The 22,409-nt window shown below is 35.2% G+C and overlaps 1 protein-coding gene across 1 annotated transcript in view; it reads right to left on the reverse strand.

The window, feature by feature from the left end:
• Window positions 1-276: 276 nt before the first annotated feature.
• The window catches only part of LOC128984862 (uncharacterized), a 53,495-nt gene continuing 31,362 nt past the window's right edge, over window positions 277-22,409 (reverse strand). Inside the window, exons 14-27 of the mRNA XM_054404231.1 lie at window positions 20,621-20,745; window positions 18,848-18,902; window positions 15,939-16,112; window positions 15,643-15,839; window positions 12,004-12,080; window positions 11,373-11,489; window positions 10,246-10,479; window positions 7,141-7,250; window positions 6,332-6,498; window positions 4,795-4,822; window positions 4,313-4,394; window positions 3,787-4,006; window positions 2,897-3,131; window positions 277-2,587 (exon numbers count right to left, since the gene is read on the reverse strand). Of these exons, the coding sequence (XP_054260206.1) occupies window positions 2,253-2,587; window positions 2,897-3,131; window positions 3,787-4,006; window positions 4,313-4,394; window positions 4,795-4,822; window positions 6,332-6,498; window positions 7,141-7,250; window positions 10,246-10,479; window positions 11,373-11,489; window positions 12,004-12,080; window positions 15,643-15,839; window positions 15,939-16,112; window positions 18,848-18,902; window positions 20,621-20,745 (2,156 nt within the window). The 3' untranslated portion in view covers window positions 277-2,252. The remainder of the gene's footprint in view (window positions 2,588-2,896; window positions 3,132-3,786; window positions 4,007-4,312; window positions 4,395-4,794; window positions 4,823-6,331; window positions 6,499-7,140; window positions 7,251-10,245; window positions 10,480-11,372; window positions 11,490-12,003; window positions 12,081-15,642; window positions 15,840-15,938; window positions 16,113-18,847; window positions 18,903-20,620; window positions 20,746-22,409) is intronic.

Here is a 22,409-nt window from a genome sequence, read left to right on the forward strand (position 1 = left end):
TTTAATGCATAGCGCAACCCACCATGTTTGCCCCCTCCCCACCTTATCGGCAACTTTTGAAATGGGCGACATTAGTGATTTTGATCACCACAGTCCATAATCAGCAATAACATTGCGTACTACTTTCATGCATTCACAAACCCCCTCAGTTCCTGAACTAATATACAGTATCATAAAATAAAAATTAAAAGTATAAAACTTGTACAAGCATAGCATAAAAATAAGCAGTTTAAGCGTAGCATAAACTATGAAGTTTAGGATCAAAAAGGAAACAAATTAGGAAAAAAACACTTGTATTCGACAAATTATATACAGTCATTAATACCTAATTATTTATCAGTACATAGATACAAAAATCTTAAATTAAGCGGAATATAGAAACTCAACTGCGTCCGAGCTTGCTGAGGAATAACTTTAATGTGAAATCAACAAATTATTGGTCTCAACAAGTTCCCTAAATTGTTAAAATGTAAATAAAACTTAAAATTAAAGTCCTGTAGACTGTGTTGTTGGATACTTCAACTATTATGTAAAAATAAGTGTTTCCCACTTGTGTCAAAACCAGAAATAGCACCATCTAAAAACAAAAACAAAATGCATGCTTTTTAACCAACTGACTTGAAACGATTCGATGGAATATAAGTTATAGGCTAGGTTTGTTTTATGTTTTATTACTTTCTTTGAAAACTTCACAGACTTTTAAAATATTATACTGTAATGAGTGATCTGAATCATAGACTAACCAACACAAGTAGACTTCTCATCCCGTTGTAAATTTTGAAGCTTGTTTTTGTGTTTAGTTCATGTTGGTGACACTGATGGCTAGGGTTGACAAAATTTTGTTTCTATTACTTAAGGGTTGATTTAAGGATTTGTGCTTTACTGTCTGGTTATATAACTAGGGGATGAATTACCTTTTATGATTAGATCGTTTATTTGGTAAAAGAAGGTTTTAAACGACCGAATAACAAGAAACAAATTGTAAAGTAAACACAACCTCTCCAGTGCACCTACAATAAAATTGTCTTCAGATGATTCATAAGAATGAGAAATCTACTAAGGGAGTATGTTTGGTTTTAACCCACCTTTTCTGCTGTACATTTCTTCCTTCTAATTTAAATCTTATTTTTTCTCTAAAACATCATGGTTTTGCATTATGAGATCCTAAGCAAAGTTAAAACGCATGTTTGAAACAACAGACTTAAAAACTTAGTAACCTACATAAAAAACATAACCAACTAATCTTTAGAAGAAAAACACATCTGTGAGTGAAGTTACATTCTAAACTCAAGTCAAATAAGTGTCCTTATCATTTATTAAACAAACTATAAAATATCAAGAAAACTAGCACTTTAACTCATTTAAGGAATTAGTCTGGCTAATCCGTTTATTATAAAATAATGTTTTTAATTTCCCCAAAGTATACACAATCATGTGCACAGCCAAAACATCTTTTTAACACGTTCACACTTACCGACCGTCACACTCCTCTGTAACTGAGGTATGAGTCTACTTGGTAGCTAATGTGTTAAAACCTAGATTAAAAAATAATTTTAACTTCATAAATAACTAGCTTGGACACCAAAGTTTGTGGAATCTTTATTGTAAAATAAGATTAACAATAATTATATACACATCACAAAGATTATAGTTTTACAGTATGATTAGAAAATCACATTTTATGCTGACAACACCAACACATTATGACATGTTAAAAAAAATGCAATGCAAAATAATAAAAAGTTGGTTTTGTACAGTATGTACAGGATAGGAGCAATCAAACTAAATGAACCTCATACATTTAGTAAAGAAATAAGGTAAAATATTTTTACAAGTATGTTTTTTCCACTTAAAATAAAACTATAGGACCTTTACATTAATTTGATTGTTTTTACATCACTAATACGGAATAAAAAGTTTGAAAATTGCATCTAAAATAATAAGGATTTTTTGAAATGTACCTAATAGGTTTGTATTGACCCAATTTCAGTTCTTCAACGTTTAATTTGAAGGGAGAAGGGATCATCAATCTTCTTAAACCCAGAAAAATCCTTAACAAAAAAATATCACAACGTAATCTTAGGTTAAAGCTACTTCTCCGTATGACAAAATTGACAACTGAAATCAAATTCACAACCAAAAACGAAACTGATCAATTGCATCATTCACACTAAAGTTATTCCAGATCCTAGGTCTAATATAGTCCGAATAAATAGACACTGTACGCCGAGTAGCCTAACATTGTTTAATGTCTACACACTGTCCGATGACCTGTCTTTCTCAGCTAATCTCGGGATTCTGTATTTCTTTAAGTCCTTTGCTTTAATAGCCTCCACAGGAGAGAGTGGAACATCGTCCATCTCATCCATACACTGTTCCTCCTCCTCTTCACACATCTGTTCGTCGTAATCCTCCTCGTCTAGTTCGTGTTCCTCATGTTCCATGGCGGGGTCGAGGTAGTCCGGTTCGTCTTCCTCGTGATGTCCTATCGTAATCTCGCCCTCCTCCATTTCCTCATGGTCCATCATCTCTTCATTATAATCTCCGTCTTCATCTAATCTATCTTCGTCCTCATCATCTTCGTCTCCTAGAAATAAGATGAAGATATGATTGGTGAAAATAAACTCTTGATCTGAGTCAGACAATTTTGAAAAAACTAAGAAATATTAATTCAACTCTACAGTAATATATGTAAATTTCACTATTCACTGCTTCTACGAATCCACTACTTGTTTTATTGATTTAAGTTTAGCCATTGATAATGTAAAGTGAGAAATCAGGAAATAAGTAACTACAGGCGTCTAATGCAATAACTAGCACAACAAAAACACATAGCCCGCCACAGCAAACCTGCAGACTACACAAATTCCCATTTACTCGGATCCCCTGGACTCACCCATATGATCATAATCTTCATCATCGTCGTCTTCCTCCTCACTGTTGGCATAGTTCATCCCCATGTCAGGACTCAGGTTGAGCACAGGCAGATTGAGAGCCTCAATGTCTATCCTTTGTTCCTGCATCAGGTGAAGTAGAAGCTGTTGGATGTCGTATCGCTTCCGAGTAACAATGTCCGCTTGAAACCAGTCTTGCACTTGTAAAATCGGTATGTGGAAATCCGTTATTGGACACTGTAAATAGAAGTTTTGTTAGCTTTGATATACCAGTGTTTCAATCGCATACTCAATAGTTTGTCAGTAAAAACAGTAATTAATCTTTCACTAATGACTTTGTATTAATTTTAAAACAAGAGACAGAACTCATAGGGTTTTTTTATGGTAGTAAAATCTTGAACACTTAAAAATGCTGTACAGAGTGTCCCACAAAGAGGTAAGGTTTGATTTTACATTACATGGCCGTTTCTGCATCAAAAGTTTTCACATTTTTCACAACTGAGAGGCTTTTAACATTTTGTTAAAAATTCAGTTAACTAACACATAAAACAAAATTGTAGTAGCCTATATTGAAAATTACCAATTTGCTTGGAAAAAATTACTTTCTTAAGATTTTTTTGCTGCAGTTTTGACACTTATTTTTGAACAGCTGTTTCGAATAATATTGCTTGAGCCATGAAAACATAAAACCGAACATTCTCAAGTACAGTTTTACTCCAAGTCCAGTGACTTTGAAAAATGAATGAAAAGTGAAGTGTTGTGGATATATTGCTTTTGGTTATACTACAGAAGCAGTTAGACAATTTGTTTACATCACTACCAGTTGGAACAAAAGACTTTTAAACACACCAAGTACCTCCATCTCATAAGGTGAAGTGATTTTTCAACAAACCTGAAAGAACGCCTCGACGTACTGCAGCACATACAGGCCGCAGTCAGTGTAGTTGGTCTGTTGCGGGCACTTGACGTTGGTACCTTTCAAAACATCGCCACTGAAGTCTCGCGTCTCTCCATGCTTGGTCTCGTACTCAACTCGCAAGTAGTCTCGTAGAGTAGCCACAACACGCGACCTTGGAGTTCCCGCTAGCGAGTCGAAGATCAGGATGCACGGCCTTGGAAGAAAAATACAAATATTACTATGGCTTTTGACAGATTTAAAAAGTAAAAATGATTTGGAATTCAACAAATAAGATGTTTAGTCATCTTCTATGATAAACTGTTGTTATTAGGGCAACTGTTTTATAGGGCCCACTTAAAAAAAATAAATATATGCAAATAATTATCCTTCAAACAAAATAAAAATTAGTTTGATATATTGTTCTATTCTATAGTCTATGTCTTCTAGACTGTTCCAAGCATTTAATTTTATATTTAAATCTAACATTCAGAATAAAATATGTAGTCAATTAAGTACATACTGTTTCACTGGAATCCGCTCATTCTTTTTAGGCTTTCGTACTTCTTCTTCTTCTTCTGGTTCCTCTTTGACCTCTGTGGCACCTGGAGAAACATCTTAATTAAAAACCTATTAATAATTAATAATTTATAAATTTAAAGTAACTTTATTATATTAATTTTTGTTAATATGTATCTAAGTACAGTAGACTCTTGATAATTCGAAATTGGTGGGCCAAGCATATAAATTTGAATTATCAAGAGTTTTGAATTATCAAGAGTTCGATTTATTGGGAGAAAAATAAACCATTCGAATTACAGAGAGTTCATTTTTTAATACATACAAAGGTACAGCACGTTACAATAAAACATCATACTGTACCGTATTTTAGTACACTTTTAAACAATCAACGGCTTATTTTTCAGTTACTTTAGTTGCAAAGAAGTCTGTTATTTAGCGCTATATATTTCGCCAATAGCTGAACTATCAGCTGTCGACAACTACGTTTGTGCTCAAGGAGATGTCGCGCAATCTAGAGATCGGATTGCCAACTTAGAAAAACACTCAGACTACTGCTCTAACTAAACAAACATCAAAACGTCCAACACTAGCCTACCATAGGAACAGGATGTACTGTACTGTATAGTTTCCTGTTATAACAGGAAGAGATCACTTCGAATTATAGAGTGTTTTGCCGACTAACTTCGAATTACTGCGTGACTTTGATTTATAGGTTTTTTCGACGAAACTTCGAATTACAGCATGACTTCGAATTATAGAGTGTTACCGACGAAACTTCGAATTACTGAGTTACTTCGAATTATAGAGTGTTTTTCCGACGAAACTTCGAATTACTGCGTGTTACAAATTGACCTGCCCTCTATTTGGACTTTGAAATACCGAGTGTATCAAAATGCATGGTAAAAATTCGAAATATTGAGAGATTCTCTAGGGACTGAGCCTTCATTTGAATTATCGAAAGTTTTGAATTATCAAGTGTTTGAATTACCAAGAGTGGACTGTATATTTCATTTTTAAGACAAGCTATTTAAAATTGTTACAAAATTTAGGGTTAAATCATGACTATCTTGTTAAGCTACGTTCATAAGACATAATTGCAAGTTTTATCTTAGACCTCCTACTTTTGTACCTTAACTACACATAATGACCACTTTCGTGCCCCATCAGAATCATTAAATGTTTGGATTCAACATATAAAATGGAAAAAAATTAATATTTTTTGGCCAAACACAATGCAATTTTGCCTAAAATCAATTTAATTAATTCATTCAAACTAAAGTTGGTAATAATACTTGAAGTTTTTGAGATCACAAAATAAAAACAACCATACTTCTGCTTAATATTATTTGCATTCAACACTTGTCACTTAGGTCTGGCGCACATGGTCGATTTTTCGATCGGCCGATTAAAAAATCGGCCAAAAATAAATCGCCCTTGATTTATGTCTAGGCGCACACGTGGCGATTTTTTAGTCGGGAAATGGATTTTTTATAGTGTGTTTAAGCTATACTAAAATGGACTTTGTTGAATTAATCTGTGTATGTGCTCTTCTAATTAGATCAAAGAAAAAAGAAGACAACTTAAATATTGGGTTCGGTTCATCCGATAGTAAGTCAGAGACTTTTAAATCGAGTTTTATAAACCATACACTTTACGTGATGACAGTAAACAGTTCTTTAATTACTATAGAATGTCTGTTGAAAGTTTAAGTTTTTATTACAACCGCTGTGGCCTTTTAGCAAAGAAAACTCACACTGAAGTTCACTGACACCTGTGGAAAAAAAAGCGCCTGGCCGATTTTTTAGTCGACCGTGTGCGTGGACTGATAACAATTTGTACGTTACAGATTTTCGAGCGACAATCGCCTCGCCTACGAATCTGTGGCAAAACCCAGATTTTAAAATCGGCGCAATTCTCGATCGCCTGTGTGCGCGCTTCCATTCAAATACATGATGCACAGATCGGCCGATGAAATAGTCGCCTCAAAATAATCGCTCGTGTGCGCCTAGCCTTAGCCTACCTCGTCTTCATCTGGCACATCCATCTTCTCATTCTCCCCGTCAGCCTCATCCCTGTCCTCCACCTCATCGCCCAGGTCCAGGGTGGCCGTGCCTGGTGTAGGGGTCACGGCAGTGATGGTGGTCGAGCCTATGGTCACTGATTGCTTGCCAGTCAGTGATGCCTTCTCTGTACAACACACAACGTAGTAATTCAAAATTGAATAACTGAACAACGATGCAAGTGTAAAACTGACCTTTTTTATAGAAACACTAAAACTCAGAGTACACTAACATCTTACAATATCATGGAAGAACAGGAAAAATATACATTGTAAAAGAAGTAGCACAAAGAGTGGCATAAATAAAAATGCAAACAGTAGATTAAAATTTTACTGTTGTGACATATAATACAACAGAAACAACAAGGGGTTCCTGGAATCCTGATGTTGTATGGGACAAATAGCCTAGGTTCCAGGGGGTTGGTTTACCTGAATGGGCAAGAATACATCCTGGCACAAGGAACACATATAATTTATAAAATAAACAAATATTACACTATATTACTATTGACTGACAGTAATTTTAACCAAGAGCTGTTTAAGTTAGTGTCCTGACATAGCCTTTTAAGTTCATGTCGGAATAAAAAAAGCTTTTAATGGACTATCTGAATATAAAACTTATCTGATCAAAATCCAAAGGAGTTTAAACTTAACAACTGAACGGAACCAAATTCTAATATTCCATACAAAAACAAGTATCGTAATAACACTTGCAATGAAGATGTTTGAAAAAAGCTTCAATAAAATGTGTCCACACTTTTTATCCATACCTTCTTCTTTTTTCTTTTTCTTGTTAGGAGGGTCAATGGGCGTGTTATCGTCAAACCTCACACGACCTGTCAAGCCGGGGAAGCAGACGATTGCTAGGAACCAGTGAGAGCTGTAACAGGGACAGAACAAATGTTTGGACAATTTCTCTACCTCAAACTTATTTTTAAAAATAATTTAGAAATTTTTGTAGCCTAAATTTTTGGGAGGTTTGTAACCGGTTTGTGATTTTAAATATTAAAATACTGAAATATCAATTAAACTTTTTCTCACATTTAAAATTAAACCATTTACTTGCATAAATAAATTTAAATGAATAGTGCAGTAGAAATAACCGAAAATATAGCTTAAGGTGGAACTAATTGCAACAGAAATGATTCTTGCTGTTAATGGTAGGTAGTATGCTTCTAATCAACATACTAAAAATATACATCCGTATTGTGGCGCAAAATACGTTTTTTGGCCGCCATCTTGAAAAAAGTGTCAAAATTTTAATATTTGTAAAAATAACTTTTTGGGTATCAAATTATAGGAAATTTAATGCTGAAAAATGTTATAATAGTGGTTATAAGCACTATTTAGAAATACGATTGTAGTACAAAATACCCCCGCCGCAGCAAACCTGCAGACTAAACGAATTTCCATTTGTCTTAATTGATTTTCAATTAAATCTTGTAATTCAGTTTTAAAAATCTTAGTACAACTAAATATAGAGTTCTACTGGACCGATTTTATTAACTAATGGGTCATTGGAAAGCAATTCATGTAGATTTTCAAATAATTATGAAAGTTTGATTTTTTAAGATTTGCAAGGTGACACCCGTCAACGTCGACAATAATTAGCCAAGGTACTGTTGAGGTTGCAAGCAAGATCTTTTTAACTATAAATTGATGATAGATAAGTCCATTTTTAAATGATTTGGGTCATTTATGATTTAGCATTGTGTTTTAGGTACGTCCGATCTCAATAATCAATAATTCCAATGGAATCTGATATTTCACTGAAGATTTAAAAAAGATAAAAACATATAGGATAATGTAACTGCTGGAATACATTTTTAATTGAAGTAAAAATTGAAAAAAACCAATTTAATTGTTTCGTAGGGTAATACATTTTTGATAGAAAATGATGACAAATATGTGCTTACATAGCTTTGAGACCAATATTATGAAAATCGGTCTGGTAGAAGAGCTAACCCGACTCGGAAAAGAAAAACCAATTATTTTTATAGATTGCAATAATTGATTTACCAGTATGCATAATCTAACCATACGAAAAATGAGTTGATAATTTAACAGCTTATTGTTATATTGTTATTTAATTAAATTTTCTTTGATTAAATATTGTTGTTAATAATTTGCATTTGTTTTTAAAGTGTGTTTCTTATTTTAAGTGTGTTATTATGAGCTTAATATGTACCACATATTAGTGAGTAAAGTGGTGTATGGATTTCATAACCATTATTTTACTAGAGACCGTTGCATTAATTTAACCACAATGGGCTCTGTTGCTAGTCTATTAAATAAATAACATTAGGTTAAACGAAACGAGTACCAAGGTTTGCTGCTACAAGGAAACCAATTACGTGTGTTTTTAGTAAAATATTAATTGTTTAGTATAAAATAAATAAATCTTCAAAGTTTTATCAAAATATATCCATAAACAAGGAAACTACAACTTTTTACCATATGGAGAATATGGTAAAAAGTTATAACTTTTTTTTGTCTATTCTTATGGAGAATAAGAATAACATGGGGATTTTAAATTTCCAATTTTTTGAATTTTCCCCGTTACCAATAATTGTACAAAACCCCTTTGATATACTTAACCATTTGTTTTTTAAGCTCTTTAAAAAGGTCTAGAGAGAAATTGGGAAATTTTACGTTTTAAGGGTCGAAAATGAAAAAAAAACAAATTTTAAAAGTCTAAAATAACTTATAAATAGAAAACTTTTCAAATGCCACATTTTTAAACGCACCTTTTTTCGCCCATATTGCATCACTGTTAACAGTATATTTTAAATTCAACCATTATATTCTTTTCCAGCATGAAATGTTCTATAATTTGATACCAAACCAGATTTTTTAACAATAATTTAAAATTTTACACTTTTTTTTAAATGGCGACCAAAAAACCGTATTTTGCGTAACAGTACAAATGTATATTTTTAGTATGTTTTTTATAAGTGTATTACCTACCATTTCTAACTGGAATAATTTCTGTTGCAATTAGTTCCACCTCAAACCCTATTTCTACTGCACTAGAAGTCTTCATCAGAAGGGTATTTGGGTTTTGGGGGTATGGCCTGGGGGGGGGGAAGGTTGTGTGGACGGGTGGGTAGCGTTGGGTCATTATGTGCGCCATTCTGAAAATAATGACTAATAATGACAAGGCTGCTTCATTATACTATGATATATTGTTTAAAACTTTACTATTTCTAAATTGTTGAATAGCTTTGTAAAGATTTCAATTCTTTTTACATTTTTGGCGATAAAAAAAGAATACTTAGAATTAAAAAATATATATATTTGAGGTTTCCTAAGGGGGGATTTCCTTACATGCTTTGACTACAAGAAATTTTCAGTCTCAACAAATAGTATTGAAAGCAAATATTCAAATTCAGTCCTTACAAATAGTATTGGAAGCACTTAATATTGTAAACTTATGTTATTTTCCATCCGGAAAAATGTGTTTTATGAAAAACCCAGGTTCTGATTAAAATTTGTCTGTTATGGTCCTTATAAATCTAAATAAAATAGTACAACCCCCATTCCTGTAAAAATTACGGTTCAAAAGTTAATGCCACTTTTGTAGTTTTACCTATTAAATATCATACTCTCATCGCTTACCCATGATAAAGGTTATTGACAAGCTAATGGGAGAAAGTATGTGTCAGATTGCTGATACCGTTTATTTAAAGGGATGTGGAGACTCTTGACTGCTTTCAATAACAAATGGTGCAACGTATCATACCTTTAATTAAAAAAACATAGTTAACCCTAATAAGAATTATAATGGTAGAACAAATATAGATCAAATTTATTTGGTTTCTTAACATATCACGTCAACTACGATTGTCTGAATCTAGAACTAAATATTTACTGACTTTTCATTTATAGGTATGATGATGAAGTCTTTGGCAAAGAGGTTGACATTCTTGGTCCAGTTCTTGACGCGGGAATGTCGTTTGACTGCAGGAGATGCTGTGGGGTCATTCTCCACAGGGTTCATGGACTTTCTCTTGGGCGGAGGTTTTGTGGTCAGCCGCTTGTAAAAGAACGAGCTGAATACATGGGTCCTAGCTCGGTCTTCAGGTGATAGTGTCTTCTCAACTATGTATCTATGTGGGAAAAAATATGTATCATACAAATCTGTGTGACATTATGAGACTACCTAAAAGTTAAAATATTTTTGCTTATGAAAAATCTATTGTATGTGTTAATTTGAAGATAATTAAAACACACAGCGGGTTGAATTCGTTCTAACAACTTAGGAGCATAACCAAAATAGTGTTGAGTAGAAAATAAGGTACGGGGAGCGAGCTGGTCAAGTGGTAGAGCGTGGGGCTTCGGTACCCGAGGTAAAAATTGTCTAATTTCATGACCAAGTGTTTTATTTTGATTCTTCCCTTCAATAACATAAAAATTTATATTTTAACTCCAGAAATTTTAAATTATTTCAACGGAGGTAAATTTTCAATCATATGATTCAAGAACTTAAAATTTGCAGCACCTGGTTTTAATTAAAGTCGTAACTCACCTAAACTAATCTCATAGAGCCCAACAAACTACATGTCTAATATAATATATATAAATACCTCGTCACAGCTCTGAAGTTGCTGTATATTACAGCTGTTTCGGCATCAAAATGCCATCATCAGATACACATATCCACCTAAATTGGCGTCGTTAATCTGTACACACGCACGAACACGATAAAAACATAAAAACACGTAAAACAAGGGACAGGCCTGTCGCGTACATGATTGCTACGAGTACGGAAGCTGACTGGACAACTGCTAGTTCGTTCCGGCCGTGGCGGTATTATCCGCTGGACTTTGATCCCTTGTCTGTGGCTTGCTCCGTTTGATAATGTTATTAAAAATAGTGTGGGATTTAAATTGTAACTGATCATTTAGAATGGGCTCATTGTTGCTTTTTGTTTTGTGAGCTTTATAAATCTCATATTCTTCGAGGGTCTATTGAAACTACATGTGCAAACAAAACTACTCACTTGAGATAGAAGTCAATGATGACATCATTTAGGAACTGTTCACAGTCGAGGCAAGCGTAGTCTTCAGTGTTGATGGATATGCCACCCTTCTCTGGAGGAGGAGGGTACACCATGATGCTGAAAACAATAGATTGTTAATTAAAAACGTTTTTATTTATACCCTTTGTTGAATAATGTTCATAACAAACTTGCCAAGTGAGTAAATAAGTAAATAGTATTCTAGATCAGCGCAATCTGTTGGTGGCTCACATCAGCTACAACGAATTAATACTGGTGACAACTTTAACATGGGGATGGAATGTCAAGTTGTAATTCAAAGGTACAGGCTTCTCTATATTCACCCCATGCTGTAAATAAAGCATGTCATTGTAATTGCTTCCATTTGTTTTAATTTTCTGTTTATATTTCGTTGTTATTTCATCACCAGCATGGCAACCCATAAAGCCCATGTTATTTTTTTTATTTCAAATTAATTTTTTGTGCTTATATTTGAGACTATTTTAATTTTTAAGGGATTCTGCACATCTACAGGAAAATATCTTTCTAAAAGTATGCGTAGATTTTCCCTACGATGCACACGAGCACATGCTTGCCTATTAATTTATAGATTGTAATTAACCTACAAACTTACATTTTGATATTTTGTCCATTAAATGGGGTTTGTTGCTGAGGAGGAAGGGGATTCTTTTTGACGATAAAGGCTTCAACCTAGAAACAATTTCATGAAAGGATAGCTATACAATACAAATAATCTTTATTCACAAACATTTTTAAAAAAGTAAATATATGAATTGTGTCACAGATAAGGAAATCTAAATTAAAAATTAGGCACCTAAGTACCCTAAATAAAAGATTGTGAACATAAATCATAGCTTAACATATTTATATTTCTCTCTATATATTTATATAACTCTTCTATTAAATATACAGTGGTATGGAATGAAAATAGTTTCTTTTAACAGTATTGAAACTATTTTCATTGAAAACATTTTGAGTTAAGTTAAATAAGAATTTGTTGCCAATGAAACTGGTTTTTTTCTCAAATAACTTGAATAAATTTGTGTTGTTCAACATGCCTGGTAAACTGTGGAATTTCTTAGAATGAATATCTGAACTTTTTACATGTAGAATGTTAAACAAAATTTATAAATCATAAATGGTCATCATACTTTATTTAGAAAAATTTTCCTACCTGATTGTCTGTATTTTATACTAAAGATAATTCTAACAGTAGGGCCTATGTCCAGAGTGAACGCTAATTCAGATTCAGAATCAGATTTTTGGCGTGAGGTTAATCTGAGTCAGATATTTCGTTGGTGGCTACAGTGGAAGCAGGAAATACGCTGCCGGTATTACTAGCTTAGCTATAAATTAGCTTACTTCCACTATTTTAAAAGTAGGCCTAACCTTTTTTATTTGAGAAAAATGTAATGCTAAATAAAATTGTCCTTTAAGCTTTTAACATTTTACGTTTTTATGAGTTGGAGATTCGTAATGAGCACGAGCACATTCCTGTATTTATGTATTGTACTTAAATAAATAAAGTTAAATGAAATGAAATAAAATAAAATGAGAACAACAAGAAGTAACACAAATCGGGTTTTATGATGTCACTTCTTTTAATTTTTTAATTTAGGAGATAGGGCTACTATTTTTTTAGAATATATAATTATATTATCTTTATATTTTACATAATATTTTGTACTATAATTGGTCCAAACGACTTCTGCGATCGGAGCAAAAATGAACGATATTGTCCTCGGTGAAGACGAAATCGTGTTTGCAGGGTCGTAATCTCCATCTCCCACGGTCGCGTCGGCTATCTCCGAGACCGAGGATAAATTGTTCCTATGTTTACGGTGAAATAGCGAACATCTTTCGCGGACGCAGGGATATATTCTACATGCCGAAGTCGTTAACATCTCCTGCGAACGGGCGGACAACATTATTGTCCCCCGCGATCGCGGCAAAATCGTTAACACGGAACATCTTTTGCGGTTGCGAGGCCTTATTTCATCATCCGCGGATCGCGATTGTGAGAGCAGATTATTATATTTTAACAGCAAAATTTATTTTCCAAGAGAAAAAAGTTTTTTGAGACCCAAGTGAGGCCCCTTTTTAGGCCGATGAGAGGCCCTCGGCAATCGCCGCACCGTGTCTGCCGTTGGGGGAATTCGGCTCAGATTTGGGGGCCTATGTTGGTGTGGGGCCTGGGACGGACCGCCCCTCCCGCCCCCCCCCCCTCCGTCGGTACGCCACTGCCCGAAACTCATTGTTAAAATTGAACATCTTTTGTAAAATTGTAAACTACATGAAACAGAATTTTTCCTCAAGAGCGTTTAGTGTTAACCCTAAAAGTAAGGATGAAAAATTTAATATTCTACTATAATAACAACATTTATTTAATTAAATAGTATGCGTACGAGCAATATCTGAATCGGAATTTGAAACCAAAATGTATATTCATTCTGGCAAGCAGGATGATCACTTCCATTTGAATGCCCCAAGTGCCATTCCTGCCGCCAAAAATCTGAATTGGAATCTGAATCGACGTGCACTCTGGACGTAAGGGCTTTATCCCGTTGACAAAGAATTTTGTCCAGGTTTTTTTTGTGGTACCACCGTATAAAGCTATTCTACAAGCTGTATGTGAATTTATACAAATGATAGTGCTATTACATGGATAACACTGTACGTTTAGTCAGTTAAAGTAAGACCCGATACTCAGAACAATCTTCAATGTAAAAAAGTTGAAGTCTATTTCTATTTAATTTAAATGTATGAATAAATATGTTTATTGACATGAACATTATCAAATAGAGATGGTTCATGATTAATAAACAATAAATATAAATAACTTCTTGATCAGCATCGTACGTCTTATTAAATTACCAGAAAGTACAAAAATATGTCAAATAACACTAGTAACAATATATTATTAATAACACTTATATGATAGTGATGGACTGGTTTCAGAATTGGTCGATTCTGAATCCAGAACTTTGGTTTCTATTCTCGATTCCGCACTCAATACCTGTTATACATTCATTTATTAACCCATATATGTGTGCTTCTCGCGATCCCTATACATAAAGGAGCATGTTATTTTTATTTAGTCTTAATACAAACATAGCTTAACTGCATTGCTATTGAATAAGGTAACATAGATCAGGTTAGCCTATAAGGAAAATAAGATACTTTAAGAAGACATACATTTTTAACATATTTCATTAAATTAAATTGAAACAAAAACACCGGTTTAGGTAGGGCTAAAGCCTAAAACTTTCACTGAGTTTTTTTTTTTTTTGCATAAGCAATCATACATCTAGGCCTAACTTACATTGAATGTTTCATATTGCTTGAGTTATAAGCTCAAAGTCATCTTCAATATTGTAATAATGTTTATCACTTAAATTACTTAAAGAATCACATAAAAGTCATGGAGTTATTCACATCACTGGAACAGAGATCATAACCTATTTTTGAACAATTCACTACACCTCGCATAGCAAAGCAATCAACAACAAAACATAACAATGAATTATTCAATTCGGACAGCTGTTTCAGTTCAGTCAGAGAGAAACAACATAAAATAACCATAAAAATACATCACTAAACGGCCGTCTCTAATAGTCACCATGAAGCCCAGTTAGTATAAGAAAGCCGGGGTATTGATCACGCATAGGCCTATATAAAAATATAAAATAACGAACAAAACTTAGTGCCTACAAACTCGCCCGATTTTGGGCGAGCAACACTCGTATGCATCAGAAAACCCACCCAATATTGGCTGGGTGACACTTACAGGGTTAAAGGATCAACCTTTGATTATATATATACTCACGAAGTATGTTTATAGTCAATGATATTATACACTATGATCAGCAAGTTATCAAGCTCTTTAGCTGCTAATGAAATGTAAATAAAGCCTATCATGAGTTAGAAAACGTTATTTATACCAATCCCATTAACTGTATACAGTTGGAATTATATTTATACATTCAATGCTTGTACCTGAATTCACTGCTTCACTGGTATCGAAGGTATCGAGGTATCGAGAATCGGAATCAGCCCATCCCTAATTATAAGATGAACACTTATACTGTTTACTCACAAGACGGTAAATACATATATGTATGTACTAAGTATATGCATTTACAGTCTAAGTTAACAGTACAAGTATATATATATTATTACTAGTGTTATTTGACGTATTTTTGTACTTTCAGGTAATAAATATAAATGTTGATAGTCCGTTTTTTATGTTTACCAAATTGTTTTTTATGTTGAAGTTGAAAGACATTACCACCTCCTTGGGAGAAGCTTTTACTAAAATGGCGTTGGCTTCCTTCCCTGTCAGTTCGGCCAACACCGGGCTGTCAGGGTTGGAGTATATGTCCTTCAACGTGGATTTGCACTCTTCGTCGATTTTCTCAGGCAGGAATGTGATCCGTCGATGCGTTTCGTCTGAAATGTAGAAAAAAAATAAGTTACACGCTCACCACTACAGCTTATGCCCCCATAAAGACACAATCAAAGGTTATTTGGCTTGTATCCAGGACTTACCCGAACTCATGCAGTCGTAGTAAAACTTGGTCTTGTCCGTCATCAGCAGCAGCTTGCGTATTCTGACTGCAGCGGCCGGTCTGGTGTAGAAGAACAACACCGGCATGCTACGGTTAAAGCTTATCAGGACTTTGATAATCTCGTGGTGCAGAATCTTCACGTCTACGTACTTATCTGTAATCATTTTTTGGCATAAAATATCTACCTAAATCTGTTGGACGAGTTCACCCTTTGTGGATGTGTTTGATATTAAAACACAATCTGTGAAACAAGGTATGGTTAAAACTGCAGGCCGACAAACATGCATAATTTTCTACAAAAATAAAGTCTTTAAAGGAAATATGTTGTGACATCTATGGGTTAAAATAATTTCTATCTCTTAATTGTTCAAGACTTGATTCTCCCTATGTTGCAATTAGGTGCATTTGCTTAACTTTGTTTACATTTGTACATTTGTTTACTTTTTATTAGGGATGGACGGGATTGAATTTTTAGTTCGGGACGGGACGGGACGGGATTTTTATTTCCTTCCCGATTTTCGGGACGGGACGGGATTTTTTTCTGTGCATAAAAAGAAAGTACTGTATTGCAGTTACCAAAAAAGACATACGAAATCAATTTTTACCATTTGTGGCACTGATCTATAAAAATCAAAAAATGGGTAACAATTTACAGGTACCTATAGAAACTTGTGACTCGCGGGTCACGGGGTGATCGTCTGTATGACTCACGGTCACGGCGCGATCGTCGTCATGACTCGCGGTCACGGCACGATCGTCGGTATGACTCGCGGTCACGGCGCGATCGTCGGTATGACTCCGCGGTCACGGGGTTATCGTCGGTATGACTCCACGGTCACGGCGCGATCGTCGTCATGACTCGCGGTCACGGCACGATCGTCGGTATGACTCGCGGTCACGGCGCGATCGTCGGTATGACTCCGCGGTCACGGGGTTATCGTCGGTATGACTCCACGGTCACGGCGCGATCGTCGTCATGACTCGCGGTCCTGACACGATCGTCGGTATGACTCGCGGTCACGGCGCGATCGTCAGCATGACTCGCGGTCACGGCGCGATCGTCGTCATCACTCGCGGACACGGCACGATCGTCGGTATGACTTCGCGGTCACTGGGTTATCGTCGGTATGACTCCACGGTCACGGAGTCATTAATTATTCAAATAATTATGAATATAAATAAAATTATTCAAATAAAATTATTCAAATATCGTCGTCATGACTCGCGGTCACGGCACGATCGTCGGTATGACTCGCGGTCACGGCGCGATCGTCAGCATGACTCGCGGTCACGGCGCGATCGTCGTCATCACTCGCGGACACGGCACGATCGTCGGTATGACTTCGCGGTCACTGGGTTATCGTCGGTATGACTCCACGGTCACGGAGTCATTAATTATTCAAATAATTATGAATATAAATAAAATTATTCAAATAAAATTATTCAAATATCGTCGTCATGACTCGCGGTCACGGCACGATCGTCGGTATGACTCGCGGTCACGGCGCGATCGTCGGTATGATTCCGCGGTCACGGGGTTATCGTCGGTATGAATCGCGGTCACGGCATGATCGTCGGTATGACTCGAGATCACGGCTCGATCGTCAGCATGACTCCGCCATCACGGCATGATCGTCAGTATGACTCCGCGGTCACGGCGCGATCGTCGGTAGGACTCCGCGGTCACGGTGCGATCGTCGGTAGGACTCCGCGGTCACGGCGCGATCGTCGGTATGACTTCGTCTCCTGCGTTCGCGGACCTATCGCTCGCAATAACGGCGTTATCGGCACTCGCGAAGCGGAAAAATCGCCGACGATCGGACCAAATCCCGTCCCGAAAAATTCCCGAGTCAAATGTAATCCCGTCCCGATAATCGGGAATATTTTTTTCCCGAAAAATTCCCGAAATTTCGGGACCCGTCCATCCCTACTTTTTATTCCACCCTATGTGTTGTATCAAAAGGTCAACTACATTAGAACCTCTTTAATCCGAACCCCTGTAATCCGAACGTCCACTAATCCGAACGCCTCATTGCTGTACTCTATACACAGTACAGTAGTTCTTTATTGTATACTGTATTTATTGATATACACACCGTAATTATTTCAATTGTAATGTACAGTACTATTCCCTATGTTTACTACTATAATAAATAAACACTGTATTTTACTTTATAAAGCATTTTTCACTTTTCCCTAGCTATGGTTATGTAAAAACAACAATATGTTCTGTAATCCGAACTATTCAATAGTCCGAACTACCCCCGGTCCCAATTAGTTCGGATTAAAGAGGTTCTACTGTACATCCATTCTGACTCCAAAACTAGCGACAACTATAACAAAAGGATTATCTAGTTCTATCAATAGCTAAATAGTTTTAGAGAACCAAGAGAATTGTATAAAGATCCGGATGTAGTTTCTGCAAATGTAGGATTAAATGGGCTGGACACGTTTTGGGAAGAGGGGAAGGAGGGGAAGAAAATAATCTACAAGTAATGAGGAACTCTGAAGGAAGAAGACCAACACGAAGGCCACAAGAAAAATGGTGGAAAAAAGTGAAGAGAGATAGAGGGGATATGACCAACAGATGAAGATTGAGAGAGATGCTTATTTGGGCTTTGATGGTGCGGTCATAACCTTCTCTGGGAGTAGGTAAATATCAATAGACAATGGTACTATGAAGGTCAATACAAATTATCTACACAATCCTCAAACTAGATGATTTTATTATGTTCAATACAATTCTTACAAACACCTTGTACATGTATGTAATGATAAATGTCCCCTAAATCCATTGACTAAATCTGAATTGATTATTACCTATTATAATACCAACAGATCGTACAGCTATGTGAACAGAGGGTAAAGATAAGACCACAATAAACTTACTTGTAGTTCCAATAGCTGGAATCGTGAACTTTATGCCGTACGGTGTAATGGTTACCTGAAATCATATCAGAACAATATTAGAAGAAATGCTTGAATAAACACTCACATTTGCATATTTAAAGTGGATTCAAACTGTAAGGGATCATTTGAAACAGAGTACAGTAGTCTATCCCCCTTATCTGCATATCTATTCTATTAGCCAGACTACACTTATCAAGTGACATCCCCTTAACAGGACAATTTCATAATCAAATCAGTTTAACTGTACGATAGGAAAGTGGTAGGAAGTGGATGGTAAAGAAACTACATCTGAAAGATTTGAGTCTAGTTATCACGTGTCTAAATACAATGCTCTCCAAAATTAAAGTAAAATATTTGGGTTAGTTTTCAAGAGATTCCAATGGCTGGCATGAATATCTATCATTAGTCTTGTTCAAACACAGCCAGTATCAAAATAACGAGTTTTAGGGGACGTCGATTTAACCGAAAAAAAAAAAACCGTTTATCAGACTGTCCTCAGTTCAGAGGGGTCCAGATAAGAGGACGTCTACTGTACTTTAATTTTACACTGCAGAAAGAGAAAGAAAAAAAATATAAAATCATAATTTTATCACAACATGACAAGTACAAGTTAATTTGAATAAGTATTTTATAGGGATGGACGAGATTGGATTTTTAGTTCGAGACGAGACAAGATTTTTTATTTCTCATAAAATTTCGAGACGAGATCGAGACAGGATTTCCCTTCTCATACACAACGGGAAATGCACATTCAAAATTTTTACCTGATTTTGTAACATTGTTAGATGACTGTTTAAATAGGCCTACAAAAATAATGATTGATAATAGGCAAGAATATTTACAATCTTTTATTAAAAAACATCAGCATAACATTTTTTTATTAATCACGGCCAACTTATTAAAAATGCCTTCGATTAGGAAACATAGTGATATCAGTTAGGATAGAGTTCAACTTATCCTAAAATAAAATAAATCTTAAAATAAAAGCAATATTAATTTTTATAAAATAGTACTTGTTTTGACTTTTTATAGTAATAAAACATTCCTCACACTGCTTACACTTAACAAAACTTCTCAAATGTTATTAAAGTAATATTATTAAAATAATTAAAGTAATATTTACATTTTAAGAATTAATTAAATAAGAACACCTTCGCAAAGGAAACGCAACTACAACACGCTCCTGTATTGCGGGTATTGCATTGACTTTCTGCAGGCGTTTTTAAATTTTTTATTCTCGTCTCGATAAAAATCTCGGCCAAAAGAAGTCTCGTCTCGTGTAACGAGATTTAAAATTTCCCGAAATTTTTAGACTTGACCATCCCTAGTATTTTATTATCAGTAAGAGAGCTATGAATCATAGGAATCTAAATTCCTCTTTGAGTACACATAACACATACCATTACGTGACACATCATCGCTGCTCAAAACAAGTCATGTTAAAAATACGTAATAACGAGTGTAAGGGTGAGATTTTGTTATACAGAGATGACTTTTTCCATGAAGGGATTCCATGCATTCTCTCCTTAGGAATAAAATTTGCATTGAGCACAACGGTATGCAAAGAGAATGTTTCGTCAGGTTATCAGATGTCAGAGTGCACTATGTCTTATTACAGAGCTATTAAATTGAAGAATATTTTTCCATCAATCTCCACTCTAGAAAAGTCCTGATAGAACAAAATATCAGTGAAATGTGTACCTTACTCTTGTGTTGTGTATTTATTAGCCCCTGAATGTCCACAGTACTTACTCTGTCCTTGGGGACGACCTTGTACGAGCCGACCCTGACTGTTCGACACTGAAGGAACGTCCGCTGTTCACTGCAACCGTCCAACAACTCCTCCAAGTCTAGTCCTCCTCCTACAAACTCACCAGCTTAGCCAGTGCCACAATCCCGCATTAGTGTTAATGTTCCATAGCAGAACCCCTTAAACTATGTTATGTTCATTGACACCCCATCTTTATGGACTGTCTGTTATTCAATTCAACACAGTTGAATGAGCTACTCACAGTTTAAGCTTCTTTTAAAGTATTTTTGCCTTAGTTTCAGCGAATTTCCCTTATGGGGAAATCAGCGAGACAACACCTAGACCCGGAACTGGAACAAATCTACTTTTTTGTTTTTATGTCCCCAGAAACAAAAATACCACAGTAGGTACACCGCTAATATTCTTGATAATGAGTGGCTGAGAGATTGTGGGTAATGGAAACCTAACCTAAAATTCTCAAGAACTTGCATTAATTTTGAATGCACAGAGGTGTTTACTCAAGGGAGGTATAGATGAGCCTACGATGACAGCTGTGAGCTTTTGATTAGCTGAGGGGACACCATTACCACAACGATACGGTGTGGAGCCATCGGCCTCGGTGGTCTAACGGATAGCGTGCCGGGCTGATAAACTAAAGGTGCCAGGTTCGAATCTCACCGGTAGCACTAACTTTGTCTAAGATTTTTTCATTATCGACAAGTTTGGTTAGGTTATGACAGTTTAATTTATAATTAAAAAATTATAAAAATTGAATTTGAGGAATTTATAATTTTTTTATGAACAGAACTATTTTTTCGATTAGTATACCTTCATTATAGCCATAGTGCTCTCTACTACAGCGCTGTTCATGGAGGAATTTTGGACTAAACTATGATGTCATCGATGCCTCATTAATACCTCCCGTAAGTCAGACCCATGCACAGTTGAGCTTCAATCATGTTAGTTAAGGTAATAATGAAACATTTTAAAAGCAGTTTACATACATTTTAAATTTGATCCACAACAAATAATTATAGAAATCCTGTGTGTAAAGGCCTAGTAATGACAAAAATTAAAACCCACACACATTTTTCGAGCTCTGTGAGTAGCTCATTCAATAATGTTCTTTTTGGATAAAAATTGAATACAGCTGGTCCAGACTTCCATCTACTTCAATATTCAAAATCCAACAGCGAAACTTAAATAAACCCCACATACAACTAGGTAAGTAGGTCCTACAAGGTAAGGTAAAATTTGTATTAAACATCCTATTTTTTAACTTTATTGGAAAAATCTGAATTGAAAGGTATAACTGAGCATAATAATGTAGACATTGAGCCTATCTTCATCAAACACTCTAACAAGCTGATTGAAATTTAATTTTTGAGAGCACTTGATAAATTATTTAAATAACTTCTTGATCAGCATTGTACGTTTTATTAAATTTACGGAAAGTAAATAAAGAAACGTCTTATAACACTTAAAACATATATTTACGCTTATTAGCATATTTATGCTTAAGTATAAGCGTAAATATATGTTTTAAGTGTTATAAGACGTTTCTTTTATTTACTTTCCATAAATTATTTATACTTTGTGTCAATTGTTTTGTCTTTTCAACCCAACTACTGGTGTTTCCCTCACGTCTTTATAACAATAAAAGTAATGTTAATGCACTAAGCTACAGGGTGTCTACCAGTGACGGAAATCAATGTCAAGAAAAAGTCACTGATTTTCATAGGGTGTCTGGTGTTGCTCTATGCTTAAAGAATGCAGTGATCTAATTCATAA

The sequence above is a fragment of the Macrosteles quadrilineatus genome, unplaced genomic scaffold (assembly GCF_028750875.1).
Source record: "Macrosteles quadrilineatus isolate MER2022 unplaced genomic scaffold, UCM_ALF_1.0 Scaffold_2__2_contigs__length_208266976, whole genome shotgun sequence".
NCBI classification, from domain to species: domain Eukaryota; kingdom Metazoa; phylum Arthropoda; class Insecta; order Hemiptera; family Cicadellidae; genus Macrosteles; species Macrosteles quadrilineatus.